This window comes from Lontra canadensis, unplaced genomic scaffold (genome assembly GCF_010015895.1).
Source record: "Lontra canadensis isolate GAN:19392208 unplaced genomic scaffold, GSC_riverotter_1.0 scaffold33, whole genome shotgun sequence".
In the NCBI taxonomy this organism is placed as follows: domain Eukaryota; kingdom Metazoa; phylum Chordata; class Mammalia; order Carnivora; family Mustelidae; genus Lontra; species Lontra canadensis.
The window spans coordinates 13,879,122-13,898,210 of NW_022631027.1; the positions used below are offsets into that span (position 1 = coordinate 13,879,122).

General features: G+C 37.0%; 1 protein-coding gene across 1 annotated transcript in view; it reads right to left on the bottom strand.

Annotated features, from left to right (window-relative positions):
• Positions 1–1,884: 1,884 nt before the first annotated feature.
• The window catches only part of DPH5 (diphthamide biosynthesis 5), a 35,617-nt gene continuing 18,412 nt past the window's right edge, over positions 1,885–19,089 (bottom strand). Inside the window, exons 5-8 of the mRNA XM_032867231.1 lie at positions 9,404–9,524; positions 6,605–6,644; positions 4,506–4,609; positions 1,885–2,238 (exon numbers count right to left, since the gene is read on the bottom strand). Coding sequence (XP_032723122.1) covers positions 2,030–2,238; positions 4,506–4,609; positions 6,605–6,644; positions 9,404–9,524 — 474 coding nt within the window. The 3' untranslated portion in view covers positions 1,885–2,029. The remainder of the gene's footprint in view (positions 2,239–4,505; positions 4,610–6,604; positions 6,645–9,403; positions 9,525–19,089) is intronic.

Consider the following 19,089-nt stretch of genomic DNA (forward strand, 5'->3'; position numbering starts at 1 on the left):
CATTTTAGGGATTTGACAGAAACCCTAAGATGCTTACCAAGCCTTCCAATTTGTCAGGATTCAAACTCGAAATTCTGTTTTCTCTTGCAATACAGAGCGACAAGATCTGCTCTGATTTTTCAGCCTTCTAGCTTTGGCTTTCATCAACAGGTTCATGGAGACTTCTCTGTACCAGCACAATTCAGGAGTTTGCCAGAGTTAAGAGATTTACATGCAGATTGGAAGGCTGGCTTCTCCTTCAGTGCCACCTTCATTTCTAGAATTTCCTCCTCAATATATAGGTCCTCTAGCAGCCCCCAATTTCTTTGACCCCTCTAGTCACTAAGACTGCAACCTTGAGTACTAGCCATCCTTTACCAATCTGGGGAATGTTCTGAGGGAAAAACCTATATACAAGCATAATTCTCAGCCTGCTTTTGGTCATTCCCCAGTGTATTTAAACAGTTATATTTATATTTTGTCCAACATTTATTAATTGGGAGGCCTTGTACATTACAAGCTATTCCACCAGGACCAAAGGCAGAAGTCTTTCCTTTTATGATTATTGAATGCTTGCTTTAATGCTTCAGAAGAAAACAGAGAATTAGCACTTAAATGTCCTTGGCTCTCACCTCTTTTGTGTAACAGACTAAATATGGAATATTTCATATATATAAAATATTTATCTCAAATGAAATAAGTTGGGGCGCCTGGCTGAGTGTCTGACTCTTAATTTCAACTCAGTTCTTGACCTCGAGGTCATTAGTTCAAGCCCTGTGTTGGGCTTCATGCTGGGCATGGAGAACACTTAAAAAAAAAAAAAAAAAAAAAAAAAAAAGCCAAAATGTCTTGTTAATCAATGCTCCCAGGAAGTAGGAAAAGTGTATATTCAACTTCCAATGAACTTAATGAAATTTAAGCTATGGTTGATTAAGCCATGGAAATAAAGTTAGACCAACTAAACTAGCATATAGCAAAGCTATTTCTGTTATGAATTATCAAAAAGTACAAGACTCTACAGTCAGGAAATATGATAAATGGGTGCTATTTCCAACCGGGAGAAAGAATATGACTACCCGCATACATACAGTGGCGTGTCAACTGAGGTAAGTGATACGACAAATCTTAACTAATCCACTGCTTCCAAACTTCAATTTTTTAAAACTGTATTTTGTAGTCAGTAAGTTTTCCATTTGTCAACTTGAATGTGAAAGATGCTATTTAAAACCAAACAGCAACTGTACATGGCTGGCTGAACATTTATAATTCAGCAATTACATAACCTCCAAAATACTGCAGAATATGAACCACATAATTAGGATGTCAGCTAAACAAGACAAGGCAATTCAGAAGGATGTCATTTTGTGGCATGTGCTCTGCTGAGCTTTAAGTAAGTAGGACTGTTGGGTGGGACTTATTCTTCCCACCTCTGCTTATATGCTCTAATACCACCTGTTATCAGGACAACTCATCTTATGGTCTTAACAGCTGACTTTTTAAGAAACAAGAAAGTTCCATGTTGTATAAACTCATTTCATAAGTAAAAAACAGCTTTTTAATTTTATTAAAGATTTTATTTATTTATTTGACAGACAGAGATCACAAGTAGGCAGAGAGGCAGGCAGAGAGAGAGAGGAGGAAGCAGGCTCCCTGCTGAGCAGAGAGCCCGATGCAGGGCTCGATCCCAGGACCCTGGGATCATGACCTGAGCCGAAGGCAGAGGCTTTAACCCACTGAGCCACCCAGGCGCCCCAAAACTGCTTTTAAACAACTCTGTTTATGAATGTCTCTGCAAGTTTTCAGGCTTGGTCTGCTCCAGGTGTGTACATACTGAAAAATGCCAAAAGAGCAACAAATGATGATGTCATAGGAAAAAAAAAAAACTCATTGCCACAGGAAACCAAGTATTGTTGAATCAGTATCTTTTTTTCTTGGTCATTTGCTTTACAATTATTAGGTAATGCAAAAGAACTGTTCATTATACAAATATGTGTATATGCATATATGAATGAAATTAGTATCTAACAACAGAAAATGTTCATGAAGTTCATCAACAAGATTCTGAGCTATTTTCTGGTATGGAAAACAGACTGAGCATCTCCAACTCCAGTGGATGCATGTTGTCTCCTGTGATAATTAAGGAATGTAATGGTCCTCCCAGGTCCACAGTACACATTTGCTGCAAAGTGCCTGCTGCAACTTTCTGGTCTTCAGCTCCAACCCTGGCTAAGCCAACACAGAGTGTCTTCTCGGTGACTGCTATTAAGAGAAGAAAAAAATATTGCCATTCAATTCAATAAATGCATTATCCTGTCCAACACTTAAATTAACATTAGTACCAAAAGTACATTTCTTAAAGAAGCCCTAAATATCCTAAATCTCCTCAGTCACTTATTACAGATCAATTATCTACTGATTTATCTAATGCTTTTCCAAATTATATGAACTACCTGACATATAAAGTGATATTTCCTAACTCTACTCTTTCAGAATTCCAAAGGCTTGCCCTAGTTTAAGTTTTTAGGACTCTATTAATAAACAATTATGTATATCCATATTTTTTATAATTGCAGAGCATTTGTCTTTCAATAGTTTCCGAGTGAACAATGTTTACTACTTGCCTATATTTTTAGTAAGTTGCTTGAGATATATTCATACTGACCAAGATATACAAGGGGATTACAAGAAAAACAAGGGGATTATGAGATAAATCCACAGATTTGACTTTTTGCTTGGCCACCTAATCAGCTATGTCAAACTTCAATTTTTTCATTTTTAAAAAGCAGAATACTACTTTTCTTAAATAGTGGTTGTAAGGGATAAGATAACAGACATTAAGTATTTAGTAAACTACGGAGCCCTGAACAAATAACAAGCATTATGACATTACTCATGCTTTTAAGTGCTGACCTTCACTTTTTTTTTTTTTTAAGATTTTTTAAAAAATTTATTTATTTGACAGAAAGATCACAAGTAGACGGAGAGGCAGGCAGAGAGAGAGAGAGAGAGAGGGTAGCAGGCTCCCCGCTGAGCAAAGAGCCCGATGCGGGACTCAACCCCAGGACCCTGAGATCATGACCTGAGCTGAAGGCAGTGGCTTAACCCACTGAGCCACCCAGGCGCTCCCACTTCCTTTTTTTTTTTTTTTCAAGACTTTATTTATTCATTTGACAGAGAGAGAGAGAGAGAGATCACAAGTAGGCAGAGAGGCAGGCAGAGAAAGAGAGGGGAAGCAGGCTCCCTGCTGAGAAAAGAGCCCAATGTGGGGGCTTGATCCCAGGACCCTGAGATCATGACCTGAGCCAAAGGCAGAGGCTTAACCCACGGAGCCACCCAGGGCCCCCTGAACTTCACTTTTAAGTGCTGACCTTTTCTTTACTTGGGAAAGCTGTCCCAACTAAATATGAACAAAATGGGGCAAATGATATCTACAAGGGCAAGCAGGCATGCAAATTTAGGCTTAAGTGTACAAAATTATGGATATGGAAAACCCTTGCAAATTATTTGTTTCATGACTTTAACAAGGCCTATTAATGAAAAAAAAGTAAGCAACAGTCATCCAAGAATCTCTTCACGTATCTTATGCCATCAAGAGACAGGTACTCAAAGGCAGTCAGCACCTTAAAACAGCATATAATGACGATCTCATTAAAGAGCCTCTCAATGAAGATGTACTGATGACCACCACTTCATTATACACCACACGCAGTCCAGTATGGGAAACAGACGTAGCATCTTCATCTCCAGTGCATGCATGCAGTCTCCTGTGATAATTAAGGAGTGCAATGGTCCTCCCAAGTCCACAGTACACATGTGTGACAAAGTGTTAAGAATGTAAGGATAAATTCTCTTCTTTTTATCCTGAAGAAAACTATCCCTGGGCTCAGTGTTGTTAAAGAGAAAAAGCAGAATAAGTATATTTTTTGCAGGAAAGATCTCACCATACATAGATTTAAGCTAAAAAGGGAGTTCTGCATTTTACCTAAATATTTATATATTAACATATTCACATAAAATCTGATTTAGAGTTAATTTGTGAAAAATCCTCACTTTCTGGAATGGTAGTAATTTTCCTAGGATGAACTCCATTATTTTTCCTTCAGTACACCTTTCAGCCTATGAAAGACAAGTTAGAATTGATTTAAAAAATGACAAGAAAGGAGCACCTGGGTGGCTCAGTGGGTTAAGCCTCTGCCTTAGGCTCAGGTCATGATCTCAGGGTCCTGAGATTAAGTCCCGCATCAGGCTCTCTGCTTGTCAGGGAGCCTGCTTCCCCCCCACCCCCCGCCTGCCTCTCTGCCTACTTGTGATCTCTCTCTCTCTCTCTCTGTGTCAAATAAATAAATAAATAAATAAATCTTAAAAAAAAAAAAAGACAAGAAAAAGTACAGTGCAAACACACTGACCCTTGCTTCAGTGATGGTAGCAGAGGTGGTGGGGGGTGAGTGTGTATGTGAAGTTCTATCATGTACATATCTCAGTGCAGCAGTAGAGGAATAAAAGAACCCTTTTAGGGCCTTGAGTACCTGGTTCTTCTCCTCGTATTCGCTGATTCTGAACAATCTCCAAGAGTTGCTGGGCTGCTTGGTTTACGCTCATATACCGAGGAGGTTCATAGATCTTCCTTCCTCTGTAAGTATAAAACTAGATGCCACTGTTCTTAGCCATGAGATCACATAATACATTTTTAATGCAATTATCCCCCCAAGTAGAGTCAAGTACCACAGTCCATATTCTGTTTAAAGCATTCGCACATTACTCACTTTAAGCATACTAAAGCATGAATACCATAATTTTTTAAGTTTAAGCTTTTTTCATTGTTCTACTTCTACTGTCCTCTGATCTCACTGAAATGTTGGCAGAAGTAAAAGTCCAACAACTTAATGACAAATGTTCAAATCAGAGTTACTTTTAAAGTGATACCCTAGGCAAAGATAGTTTAAGTGGCATTTTGTTCTAGATCCTTGCTTAATCAGGTTCTATGGTGTTCACTTTTATTACCATGTTTAAACCACATATTCCTCTTTTCACTTCTTCCTCTAAGAAAAGTAAACTAAAGTGATAAATATCTGAAAATCTTGAGGGGTTGGATGTGTTTATTTCTGATGGCTTGAAGCCTACCATGACTGTCCAATAAGCATAATAAAAATACTGCTTTTGTAAACTTACAAAACAGTTCATATATTTTACTGACTCTCAAAACAATTCTCTAAGTCAGCATTGTTGAAGAGAAATATAATGCAGACCACAAACATAATTTTAAATTTTCTAGTAGCCATATTTAAAAAAGTGAAAAAAAGGCAAAATTAACTTTAATATTATTTTGCCCAATATATCCAAAATATTATTTATTTCAACATTTACTCCTATAAAAATTATTTTTTTCCTATAAGAATTATTAAAGAGATTGTTTCTGTACTAAGTTTTTGACATCTGCTATTTCATACTGATAGCATATAATTCAAGTATTAAATTTTCATTAGAAATACCCAATCTGGGCGCCTGGGTGGCTCAGTGGGTTAAGCCTCTGCCTTTGGCTCAGGTCATGATCTCAGGGTCCTGGGATGGGAGTTCTGCATCAGGCTCTCTGCTTGGCCAGGGAGCCTGCTTCCTCCTCTCTCTCTCTGCCTGCCTCTCTGCCTACTTGTGATCTCGCTCTGTCAAATAACTAAATAAAATCTTTAAAAAAGAAAGAAAGAGAGAAAGACCTAATCTGCATATAAATTTCACAAAATTCATGGTTATAAAAGTAGATTTACATATTGAAGTTATTCTAAATACACTTTTCCAGTAACTATGTTGAATATTATTTTTATTAATTAAAATTAAATTATAGGGACACCTGGGTGACCTAGTCAGTTAAAGCGTTTGCCTTCAGCTCAGGTCATGATCCCAGGGTCCTAGAATTGAGTCCTGCATCAGGCTCCCTGCTCAGTGGGGAGCTTGCTTCTCCCATTGCCTGCTATTCCCCCTGCTTGTGCTCTCTCTTTCTGACAAATAAATAAAATCTTTAAAAAAAAATAAGTTAAATTATAAATTCAGTTCCTCAGTTACATTAGCCATATTTCAAGCACTCATCAGTCAAATGTGGGTAGTAGCTACTGTATTATTGCGCATTGCCCCTAAAGCCAAAAAAAGGATTATAATTCTCATTATATACATATGAGAAAAATATGCTCGGAAACCAAAGTAACTTGCGTAAGGGCACATAACCAGAGATACTCAGAACTCAAATCCATGTCTCTGACTTCCAACTCATTAATTCATTCCATAAATACGAGTTCCTATTAGGTGCCAACCACCATTCTCAGTACTGAATCTGTGAGGTCTACTGCTGTTTCTACCCTATCACACTGCTTTCTCATTTCATAAGATTAAGTATTTAATTTTTAACTGTTAATGAAAGTTGTTTTTGTTTTTTTTTTTAAAGATTTTATTTATTTGAGCTGAGCTGAAGGCAGACGCTTTAACTGACTGAGCCAAAGGCAAACACTTAACCGACTAAGCCATCCAGGTATCCCTGAAAGCTGATTTTCAACAATCTTTAGAACTCCTGTTGTTGAAGTAGAATTTATAGTCCAAGGAATTAAATATAGATGTAAACATTCTCAGAATAGGAACTTACTTGATTAGATTTTCCAAAGATTGCTCCTTTACTTTGATGTCTGTAGGAAGTGAAAAACAGTTCTCTTTTAATTAACTATCCAAAACCCTAAGTGTAAACGTCAGTTGAGTCACCTAAATTTTGGGGAAACATTCTTCTCAAGTCTCCCAAATGCTCATTCGAGAGCCTATGACAATCTTCCCTCCCACTTGTATCTAGCCACTTTTTTATGGAAAAAGTGAAGAATGGAAGCTCGTGGTGTGTAAAGATCATTAGTTAGAAAACAAACATGAGGTTGGCCCTCAGACCATCCTGAAAGGACCCAATTTCCTGTTGGAAAAGAAGACACAGCAAAGAGTTAGATAAATACTGGCATATGCACTACCTAACAGCTAATCAAAATCACTGTGTTCATTTCTACTAGCTGGTAACTACCGAGACTCAGCGGAGAAGTCTTGTTATATTCCTACTCTTTACCTATTTTTCGGGCACAGGATGTAAGCTTTAATATATGTAACATAATAGAAGAAAATTCTCACCACATTTTGAAAAGAAACCTTTGCTTTCCTGTGAACAGGTAAGACAGGACTAATAACTTATAAATAAGCACTTTAATATCATTCATACTTTCAGCAGGGCTTTCCTAAGCACGGACTGTCAGGGACAGGGCCACCACAGGGGCCAGAACACACATAATCTCTGCTCCCCTAAAGCTTGAAATGCAAGCATCACAAATATTTGATTCTTTACACTTGTTAATCATTGATGCTCAGCCGAACAATCTGGTAGAAGGTAAAAAAGCACAAGCACTCTACATCCTCACAGGAACTCAGTATACAACAGCAAGAGCAACAGCTGCTTCCTGTTCTACATGCTAAAAACAAACGGTTCAGCCAAAGTTTGCTTTTGCAAAAACAAATACGGTGCAACTGAAGGGTCTCTTTGATAGACGTCTATAGCTTTCCTAAGTGACTATCAAAATTGTTCTTATAAAGGAGACTAAAGGAGCTTCCTAGGAAAATACAGCAGAGGTTAATCCCTTAGAAGTATCCGTAAATGTTCTTGGAACCAGCAGTCAATGTACTTTTCAGGTTCAAAATGTCATTAATTATTTAATACTTCCACTTGTCTAGCACACAGAAGAAAAAAATGCATATTGGTTACTGAAAATGGCCTACAGTACAATTAACAGTGCATGTCAACTTTAGACTTCCTTTACATGGTATCTGTTTTGATTTTTTAAAATTTAACACATTTATTAGTTTATTCATCTTGAGGTTCTGAAATGTTGTGATAGTAAAGTTTTTAGTTTAATATTTTAACTTTTTAAGTAACATGTTCTATGGAACCTGGTTTTAAAAACGAAGAGTGTTGGGGAGAATTTTTATAGGCAAATGCTTTTTGATCGAACTGCATTTAAAGACTGCATTACTGAATATTTAATCTTAAGCCAGACCAGTCTTAGTATTTTTCCCTTGTCTTCACACAGGTCACAATTATTCCTTTCTACTTCTACTTGCTGGAAGGTAAGCATCTCCTATTCATCTTAGAAGCACCCAGAATAATGCAAAATACCCAGCAGACACTCTATAAAGGTCTACTCAATAAATTTATTCGTGTGGCTCTACTACCACCCACCCACAAGCCCATCTTAAGCTACCCCTTAAGTAGCATACATCCTAACTCCTTCATAAAACCCATGTTAACTTCCCCTCAAAAGCTCTTTGTTCTCTGAAATACCTACATAGTTATTACTATATTTTGTTAATCTCTAACTGTATCATATATATCTTGTCTTTCCAAGTACATTTAAATTCCCTGTAGTTTCCTAACATGGTATATTCTCACTAAACTCTACAGGGTCTGGACCATATCGGCATCCAATAATATATACTAATTTAAATGATGAGAATTCCAGATGATTAAATGATGAGATCTATGGTTTGAGGATCTGGAATCATGGTATCTTATACTTCACACCTTGTTCCTGCTTTTGTTCATGGAGCAAGGAAGATATATTGTTTAACCTTGTTTGCCTTTTCCCAGGAAAGCCGAGAAAGAGGGCAGCTCTTAGAAAGAGAATTCAAGAGCCAAAGTTCTGGTTTGTCCTTCCTGCCTGTCCATATAACAGAACTTAATTGTTCTTTAAACTTTCATGGACTTAGCAACAAGATTTCACAACCCTCAGGGCAGGACCCGTGTCTCATACTTCCTTAGTAATCCAAAAAAACCTAACTCTCCAAAGGACATAACGTACAGCAAGACACAGTAAACAACTACGAATGACAGGCTATCTCGATTCTACCAATTCCGCCACCAACGAAACAGGGTAACACAGTGGGAAAACAATTTAGTATCTCTGGGCCTCAACGGCATCTATAAAATGGGCTTCAGTAAGATGATCTCCAGAGTCTCTTTTACATCTGTAATTCTGATAGCATCAATACTAGAGTATTCAAAGAACATCTCTAGGAAGATACAGGAGGGCACCTGGTAAGAATAAATGCTTACTACAGGTCTGTTGAACTGCAGGAAACTGAAAACAGGGTCCTGATGGATAAATGGGTAAGATATAGAGTGCTAGAGAGGGTCCATTAGGATATCAGAGGAGAGGAGCATGAACTATGGTACACATGCATGCAGGAAAAGCCATGTGGTATCTGGAGCAGAAAATGCATTATCTCCCAGAGAGTATGGGAAAGTGTGTAGTGTGCAGAGTGGCTAGGCTGGGTCCTTTCTTAGCTCCAGAGTCAACAGCAGAACAAAATGAGAAAATGACAGCTCCATATTGTGACTCTAAGGGAACTCCCGAACCCTTACCTAGTAAGCATAATGTGTGCATGCCGTTTTGTCTGTTCTTCTTTACTTTGTCAAAGAAGCTTTCTGGTCTCCAAGTATCTGTCCAAAAAACAATAGAAACCGTCTCTCCAAACTTATACAACTAGAAAAGATAAAAACATGAATTAATGATGGAACAATTCACTACTTACTATTTCAAAGATAACCACCAAAACAAAAAGTGAGAACCAGACTTGAGATGGGCTGGGGATCAAATATGTCACAAAGGTAATAAATGTTCTCTTCTGTCTCTGGCAGGTGGTATCTGTCTCTCTGGTGCCCTTCCAGTAGTGCTTCCAGTGTTTCTCCATTCAGTATAGCAACGTTTGTAACCAGTTTATGATTCAGCTATGTAGCTGCTAAAAATATTGACACAGAAGGAACACAGAAGGAAATAAACAAAGACTTCTGAGCAGCCAGAGCTGGGTTCACTAGTGAGGTGATTATTACTATTGATTATTATGCTCACTTTACAGATGAGATCACCAAGGCTCAGAAAGATCAAGCTGATTTGTCTAGGGTCGCACAGCTAGTGAATAATAGAAGAGACTCAAACCCAGGACTGAGAAGTTCTCCTTTCCACCTTGCCAGCTCAGTAAAATTCACACACTGGATACTCATTGCAGCTAGTTCTCAAAATCTACCCCCTTACTTTACTCACTATTTGTTTCCTCCATAGAAAGCTCAATGAAAGGGGCCTTTGCCCCTTTCCCAAGTGGCCCACCCATCCCACTTGACCATCCCACAACCAAGAGGCTTGCTTGGTTCCAGCTGGCTTCCAGTCTGGCTGCACAATTCACTTAAGTGAGTGCAACTCTAAATCTTATGCTAAGAAAATTCAGTCTTGCATCCTGGTTCTGCAACTTGTTAGCTGTGTGACATGGCTCTAAGTCTTGATCTACAAAACAGGAATAGTAAAAACACACTGTCTTTCCTATGCCTGAGGTTGTGAACATGTAAAAATTTATTCAGAAGTAATATGCCACTGAAGCTGTTACATAAAGATTTAATTATCCAATTTAAACAGTGCTTGAAAGAATTTATAACTGAGCTGGAAAGCACTAGACATGGGAAATCAAATCTAGTCCTCTGCCACAAATTGTGATTGGAATAGCTGTGTGACTGCAGGACGTCACTGAACTTTTCTAAGCCTGAGAAAGGGATTATCATCCTAAGGCTTCTCAAATCATTTTAAGAAGCTGTTATAAGAGGTAAGGGGAAGGCAGAAAGAAAGGAAACAGAAAAGCTGGGGCATTCAGGGTCCTCCATTTTCCATCCCTAGAAAAGCTCAACTTTTCTCATTTTTTGTACACTGAGGTCCTACAAACTATAATCAATACTCTTAATGGTGACTTTGAGTTCCCAAAGGAAAGCTCATCATGTCCCTTACATAGCCACAACTTCCAACTTACCTACCAATGAGCTTTATTCCCAAAGTCCACTTGAAAACTGTCTAAAAAATCTATGGAATCCATGCCATCCAGTGGCAGTCGAATTCTCAGACCAGTGTGGAAAGAAAGACCCATGTAACTGCAAGAATGTCAAGTCTTGAATCTTCTTGCCATATATAATGTTTCTCTGTGAAAAATGCATCCAACTGATGAGTTCCAACGTGTTCCAACGTGGGATTCCTGGAATACATTCACCCAAGCTACAAGGACTAGACCTAGTCTTACTGGAGGGTTCCGCTATTATTACTGTTCTAAGAGAGGCAAATTTATCTAAAAATATTTATTACAGATCATCCACTATGTGCCAGGCATTATGCTATGCATAGGTATAAAAGTGAGAAGCAAATCAAAGCTCCGGCCTTCGTGGAGAATGTAGTCTTGCTTATTCCTCACAGAGCAAGCAAAAACCTGGAGTCATGGCTCTTTTTCTTATCAGCCAGGTGATCATTGACAAGGAACCTTACTGACTTCCAAGAGACACTCCCCTGTGAAATGTGTGTAACTATAAACCTAATAATGTGCTTTTTAAAAAAGGATTAAATGATATAAAGTGTGTAGAGTACCTAATACATTGCACACAGTAAAAACAATAAACGTTAGGGATTTGATATAATAACCATGATGTTCATAATGATGATATGAAAATTTTCTAAAATGTTGTGTCTTGCCATAATCCAACTGCTTTCCTTACTGGAGTGAGCTCAAAAATATTACCAAATATTTGAAATGACATAGTTGTTGTTGATGTTTATTGTTGTTGTATGATTTGATTCTGACAAGTTCAACTGTTTACATTCTAAAAAGGACTTTTGGCATCTCTGATTAGATTTTGAAATATTATTATTACTCTGGAAAAAAGAAAACTACTGAGGTTAAAGAAAATATTATATGCAACCATATATAAACCCTTTAAATATATCTCCAATATTTTAAATGCCATAGAAATATACTCATGAAGGCAAATTCTTCATTCAGAGAGGAAGGGATAGATGATTTAAGAGAGAATTGGAACTAGTCACATATAAACACTAGCTGTAGCATGCAGTGGAAAAGCTGCTTTGAATTGTCTAATTTGGGGATTAAAGAAAGCCTCACATAAGCACTCCTTTCTAGGACCCTGATTTATAGACTGTAACCATTCTCATAGCTGTGGTGCAAACTTCTTCAATGAATTCTGAAATATTATGCAAACGGTTTCACCATTTAAGATGTCAGTCCCTCAAAGAACAGAAAGATCAGTCCTTTGTGTTTCACAATCCAAGGACTTACCAGTAAACCATAAAAGAAACTGAAGTAAAATCATACAGTGATGAGAATGAGGCTGCAGAAGTCTTGGCACTCACAAATATCAGCCTTTGTGCTATGATCATTTTCCCCCAAAACATTACTGATGCAAATCTAAATTTAGAGACCACAAAAAGAGCTGTTTTTTAACAACAGTAGATAAACACGGGGTCTTTTTTGGTTTTAATCTGAAGTTATAAAGAAAGCAGTTTATTTAACTTGATATTGGGTTATGTTTTCATCTATTGAAGCTAAAAACTCAAAATGACCCATTTAATTACAGAGAAGACAATTGCTAAAGTGAGAAGATGCACAAGAAGACAAATATTAGGTAGTAAATAATAATTATAAAAAATGAGATATAGACTGTATTGAAAGAGTTGAGCATTACTCCCACTTGGAAAGCACCTGAAGATGACTTCTAAAGACTGGATATAAGCTCGAACTTAAGGGTGAATAAGATGGGGGAAGTTAATCATGGGGAAAGAGCAAGATGGTATGAACAACCTACCAGAGGTGGGAACCCTTAGGCAATATTTAGCATGGCATTGAGCAATTATCTAGAAATAGCCATTGCCTGACTTGCTTTTAGCAAGTATCTAATTCCTGACAGCTTACCATGTGACAATTCCTGTCAATTTCAGCTTTATAACTTACCTAGAACTGACTTCATTTCTTTTACCTCTACTTTATAGCTTGAGTCCTCATTGCCACTTGCCTGAACCTTAATAATCTTCTAATTTATCTCACTGCCACCAATACTTCCTTTCAAAAGCACAGAAGTTTTGTAAAATTCATTTTGTAATTAGGTTTTAATGCTTTCATCATTTATATTCAAATAAAAATAATTTACAATTTTTAAGTTAAAAAAACATCTTGGGGCACCTGGGTGGCTCAGTTGGTTAAGCATCCAACTCTTGGTTTTGGCTCAGGTCATGATCTCAGGGTCCTGGGATTGAGCCTTGCTTCAGACTCTGTGCTCAGTAGAAGTCTGCTTGAGGATTCTCTCCCTGTTCCTCTGCTCCTCCCCACCACTTGTGCATTCTCTAATATAAAATAAATCTTAAAAAAAAAAAAAATCTTCTGGGGCACCTGGGTGGCTCAGTGGGTTAAGCCTCTGCCTTCAGCTCAGGTCATGATCTCAGGATCCCGGGATCGAGCCCCGCATCGGGCTCTCTGCTTCCCCCTCTCTCTCTCTGCCTGCCTCTCTGCCAACTTGTGATCTCTGTCAAATAAATAAAATCTTTAAAAAAAAAATCTTTATGTACAGGAAAGTCAGAAAATTTAACTTGCTAATAAGAACTCTGTGAAGCCTTACATGTTACCTTTTACATATAAACATAAATCCTAAATCAGATCAGTTAAAACTGTGAAGTAAAGGAAAGCTGACCCAGGAGAGTTGTCAAAAAATGTACCACAAAACCACATGTTCAAGAGTTACTGGTTTCCTATACAAAATATTGGTCTTGGAGTTGCTTTTTTCTTTTTTTTTTTTTTTAATTTGCACATGCATTTTTCTTAACACTGATGTAACAATGATTTTACTGACACTTAGAAAGATTATGCACATGGCCACATAGTATGTACATAGATAAAGCTGAAGATAAAAGAGCCACAAAATTTATATTATCACATATGAGAGAATTCTTAACACTGATGTAACAATGATTTTACTGACACTAAGCAAGATTATGCACATGGCCACATACTATGTACATAGATAAAGCTGAAGATAAAAGAGCCACAAAATTTATATTATCACATATGAGAGAATTCACACATTAATTAAATGAAAGAATTTTCATTTAAAGCATGTAATTCTAAAGATGAATCCACTTGGGGTGGGGTGGGGTGGGTACAATGGAAGATAGGAAGATGAGTAAACCAAGAAGTGTATAGTATGCCCGGCACATTAACTTAGAAAGTAACTGAATACTGTGCACAGAAGAATTGCGGGAGTAGAAGAATGGTACAATCACACCTGTGATTTAAAAAGAAAACTATTAAGTGGAACAGAATGATGGTAATGATAGTTGAGGGGCTTCTGGTGGCTCCACTGGTTAAGCATCTGACCTTGGCTCAGGTCATGATCTCAGGGTCCTGGGATCGGGCCCTGCTTAGCAGAGCATGCTCCCTGCTCAGCAGCCAGTCAGCTTCCCCCATTCCCTAAGCCCCTCCCCAACTCATGCACACACATTCTATCTCAAATGAATAAAATCTAAAAAACAAAAAAAACAGAGTGGAAATGGAAAGAAAAAACATTTTTAATATGCCCATGATTCAGCAGGTGGTCAAAATATTTCCGAGGTGACTAAAAGAACAGGGAGCTTACTTAGATGAGTTCTTCTAAGGTTATTTAGCAATGTAGAGCGTATATCTCCTCATTACCTAGTTTAATGTTCTCTGGACTAGGTTAGACTTTATCATTTCTACATCAGTTCCTGGACAATGAAATCAAGTCAATGCTTTTGAAAACTACCAGCAAGAACTACTACAAGGCCAAAACAATGCTGTTTATCACAGTGAGTGTTGTATTATGAAAAAAAGGAAGGAAATGAGTTGTTACTTTTTAAAAGTAATATACATTTTTCCCAAAGTAAAAATGTATTATATAAACAGAGGAACATACGGCAATAATTAAGGTCACTCACGCAACAGAGAAAGTGGAAGCATTTCATAATGAGAAAATTATACAACCTTTCCCTGAAGTCAGCTGCAACTGATAATGCAGTTTTTATGAAGAAATCATTGCTACCTGGTTTCACTGAACTGTATCATTTATCTATTCTTTAAAACGTCTCAAACACAATTTTAGTCTCCATTTTAGTCACCACATTTTATAAAAAGAATCTGTTCTATCACACAAATGATAACAAGAAATGATAAATACTGCACAATGAAAATATGCTAGAATTTGTCATTTCTGCTTTACTCGGCTTGTCACCTTTAGGCCAATGTATACCGGTAAAAGTTGAAGACTAAAAAATAACATACCAAACTAGGAACTAACTTTGGTTACTTCCAGGTAGTAGGACTACAGATGCTTGCATGTTCATCTTTATACTTACTCCCCAATTTTCTATGAGTATATGTGACACTCATTATCAAGGAAAACAAAGTTACTTTTTGAAACAATTCTTCTAAAAAGAGGAAATAATGGTAAAAGAAAACAATTCTGATTCTACATGATTAGGGTGCTAAATGCTTAATTTGAAGAATCTGAGAAAAGAACTTTGTTCTCGCCTTTTGTATACTGACAAAAACCCCCAATTTTTCATTATTGGGAATGCCTAAATACAACCAACTTGCCTGGCTCTTCACAAATAGATGGATTTTTTTTTGACTAGAGAAATCCTCAAAATACAAATTACACAAGTGTTAGAAATATCTGTTATTTAGGAATTTCAAAAAACATGATTTTAAGTTACACGTGTTTAAAACTAATATTTAAATTGTAAAAAATCCAAAGATATACTTAATGAAAATTTGAGTATCTAATGTATCTTGGTCAAGGTCTTTTGCCTCAAGTTAGAAAACAGGCCAGCTTTTGGTTTCTAAATCTAGAGGACATTAAAGCTTACGCAGTTTAGTATTCTTCATACTTTTTAGTGCCAAATCTTTTTTCCCAATCAATTCTTAAACAGAACATCAATAGGGGTAAAGATAAAGATTGGGCTCCTGGAGATTTATTTTTTGCTATTTGGTCACAAGTACTTCATTTTCTGCAGAACTGCTGAAGCATCTTCATAGATAGTGGTACACTATGAAAACCACTGATCTTGTCTGGCATTCCTCCCCATCCCCATCTCACTATCTTACAGTTAGGAAACCTGACTATCCAGATCCAGAAAAGTTAGAAGACTCCTTAGTTACCGCTTGAGCAAAATCAAGACCCCCTTTTTTTTTTGGCCTGAGCAAAACTAAGACCTTTTAATTTGCAGTTAAACTCTAAACCTTTCCCATTATTACTTTTCCTTTGCCATTTCTATCCAATATATAGTCAGTTTTTATCCAACATATATATTTGCAATCTTGCATTAACTAATCTCTAGGGAGCCAAGGGTCTGTGGTACATATGTATGTATTCCCTGGTGTGTGTGTGTGTGTTTCTGTAATACTTTGCAGATTCCCCAAAATGCTTCCATGACTCTCTTCTCTAACTGAACATTTCTCTCTGCTGGGAATGTATTTCCCTTATTGTTCATCTAGCAAATCTCTTGTAATTCATTTTTTAAGCCACTTTATTGATATAAATTACATACCTCAACTTTCACCCATTTTAAGTGCACATCCAATGATATTTAGTACATTTACCAAATTGTGCAACCACTACCACACGTAGTTTTAGAAAATTATCACTCCAATCAGATCCCTTATTTCCAATTAATAAGTAATATCTGTTCTCACCTCCAGCCCCAGCCAACAACTAATCACTGTCCTCATAAATTTGCTTTCTCTGGACATTTCATATAAACAAAGCCCTACAACATATGGTCTCCTGTGTCACGCTTCTTTCACTTAACATACAAGTACTTAATATCTGTGATAGAACTACTAATTCTTCATAAGACAAAAGGAGAGACTTCAGTGTCTGGAAGTAAATTAAACCTAATCATACTTTTCTACACGATCAATTCAGTTGAGAATAAAATTCAAATGCTTGACATTGGATTAGAGAGCCTATCTACCTATCCATCTGACCTCAGATTGCTTTTTTCCTGCATACTAGCCTCTAACAAGCCTTTCTTTGGTTCCTTGGAGGAGCCAAGGTCATTTCCATCTTTAGAGTCTTTGCATAAACCATTCCATGTGACTAGAATATGCTAGTTTTTTCTTGATTCTTATCTAATCTTAAATAACACCACCTTAGTGAGACCTCCCTTAACCACCCAACTACAACAGTGAAGCCATCTCTAACATCTATCAGTGTATGTGAATTTCTTATACTTCCCACTACCTGACATTTATCTGTTGTTGCTGTTATTGCCTTTCCTTCCTACTAGAATATAAGCTCTTTGAGAGCAGGGACCTTCTTGGACAGGTTTCTCAGTTTATCCAAAGGCACTCAATAGGAAAACAATAAATAGGCAAACAATATTCTTGAATACATGGATCACTATTCCTCTTAATGATGTCTAACTTGGTAGTCACTAATATACATTCCATTTAACAAGGAAAATTTTCATAGGAATATGGGGTTTGCAATAAAAAATGCTATTTTACGGCATGCCTATAACAATGTGTATCAATTGGTTTTGTGTGTTTAGAAGTGTTAGTTTATGCAACTACTTACCTTCATTAATACTGATTATAAGGCATCTTTTGCTAGTTTAATAAACTATAAAATGAATGAAAAATACTCAACAGTAAATTCTGAGCTCTCTATGCTGCTTTAGAAAACAACAATAAGATAATTCAGAAGGGATAAAAAATTGATAAATTTAATTCAGAAAGGCTAACAAATTGATAAGTTTTAAAAAAAGCTGTATCAATTTCCAGGTTAGCAATTTCAAAACTACTACTCTTTAACCCAATATAAAAATATTGCAGGGTGCCTGGATGCCTCAGTCGGTTAAGCGTCTGGCTTCAGTTCAAGTCATGATCTCAGAGTCCTGGAATCAAGCCCTGCATTGGGAGTCCCTGCTCAGTGGGGAGTCTGCTTCTCCCTCTTCTTCTGCACCCCCTCACCCTTGCTCATTCTCACTCTCTCTCCGTCTCAAATAAATAAATAAAATCTTTTAAAAAATGTTGCAAAGCATGTACTGTTTAGGTCTGTCACAGCACCCAAAATAGCACTTCTGTTCAATAACTTGATAGCTGTTTTCCCAATAACTCATGGGAAAGTGTTCACAGAGATGACAGAATGTCTTTCGAAAGTGGTGCCCACTTCCCTTTTAAAAAATTGAGAAAGAGTGGGGCGCCTGGGTGGCTCAGTGGGTCAAAGCCTCTGCCTTCGGCTCAGGTCATGATCCCAGGGTCCTTGGATCGAGCCCCGCATCAGGCTCTCTGCTCGGCAGCGAGCCTGCTTCCCTTCCCCTCTCTCTGCCTGCCTCTCTGCCTACCTGTGATCTCTGTCTGTCAAATAAATAAATAAAATCTTTAAAAAAATAAAAAATAAAAAAATAAAAATAAAAAATTGAGAAAGAGAACATGGCAAGGTAATATATTCTACATTTAGCAAGTGTATTTCTGGGAACTACAGTCTACTTTTCCAGTTCTGCCATGCTAAAAAAAGTATAGCTATTTAACTTTCTATGAAATTTTTTATTTGTCTAGGTTGGTGGTTCTCAAAATGGGTACCTATACTAGCAGCTTCAGCATCACCGGAGAATTTACTAGCAATGCAAATTCTCAAGCTACCACCCCAGATCTACTATATCTGAAAATTTGAGGGGAAGGCCAGCCATCTCTTTTATAAACTCTCTAAGTAATTCTAATGAATACTAAAATCTGAAAACCACTGATGTAGGTTATTGTTTTTCCCATGAATGCTGATCTAAATACTGAAGAGAAAAAGAGCAGCCATTATAAGGAAGGGGACTTTGCCAAAGTTTATGTATTATGCTGGGTATCCATACATTTGTTTTAAAAATTTAAAAGTGCCATGAATATCATGACTGTATTTTTAATGCCTTTTATCTTAGAAGACTGGGTAAAAGGTATCAATAATTACCTCTTTCTCCTGGAATATAAATAACTTGGGTGGCACAAAAAATATACTTTCATAGCAATTTCATCAGATACATAAGACAGAACCTAAAAAGGTACTTCCTGTTTTTCACATAAGTAGTAAGTCATTTTCATACCCAGATTAGAGAAGAGAACCCAGATGGGGAAACAATGCTTTGTGGCTGCCTAGAAAAATCCTATATGAGACTGACAGAAAGCTAATTTTTTTTTTTTTTGAAGATTTTATTTATTAATTTGACAGAG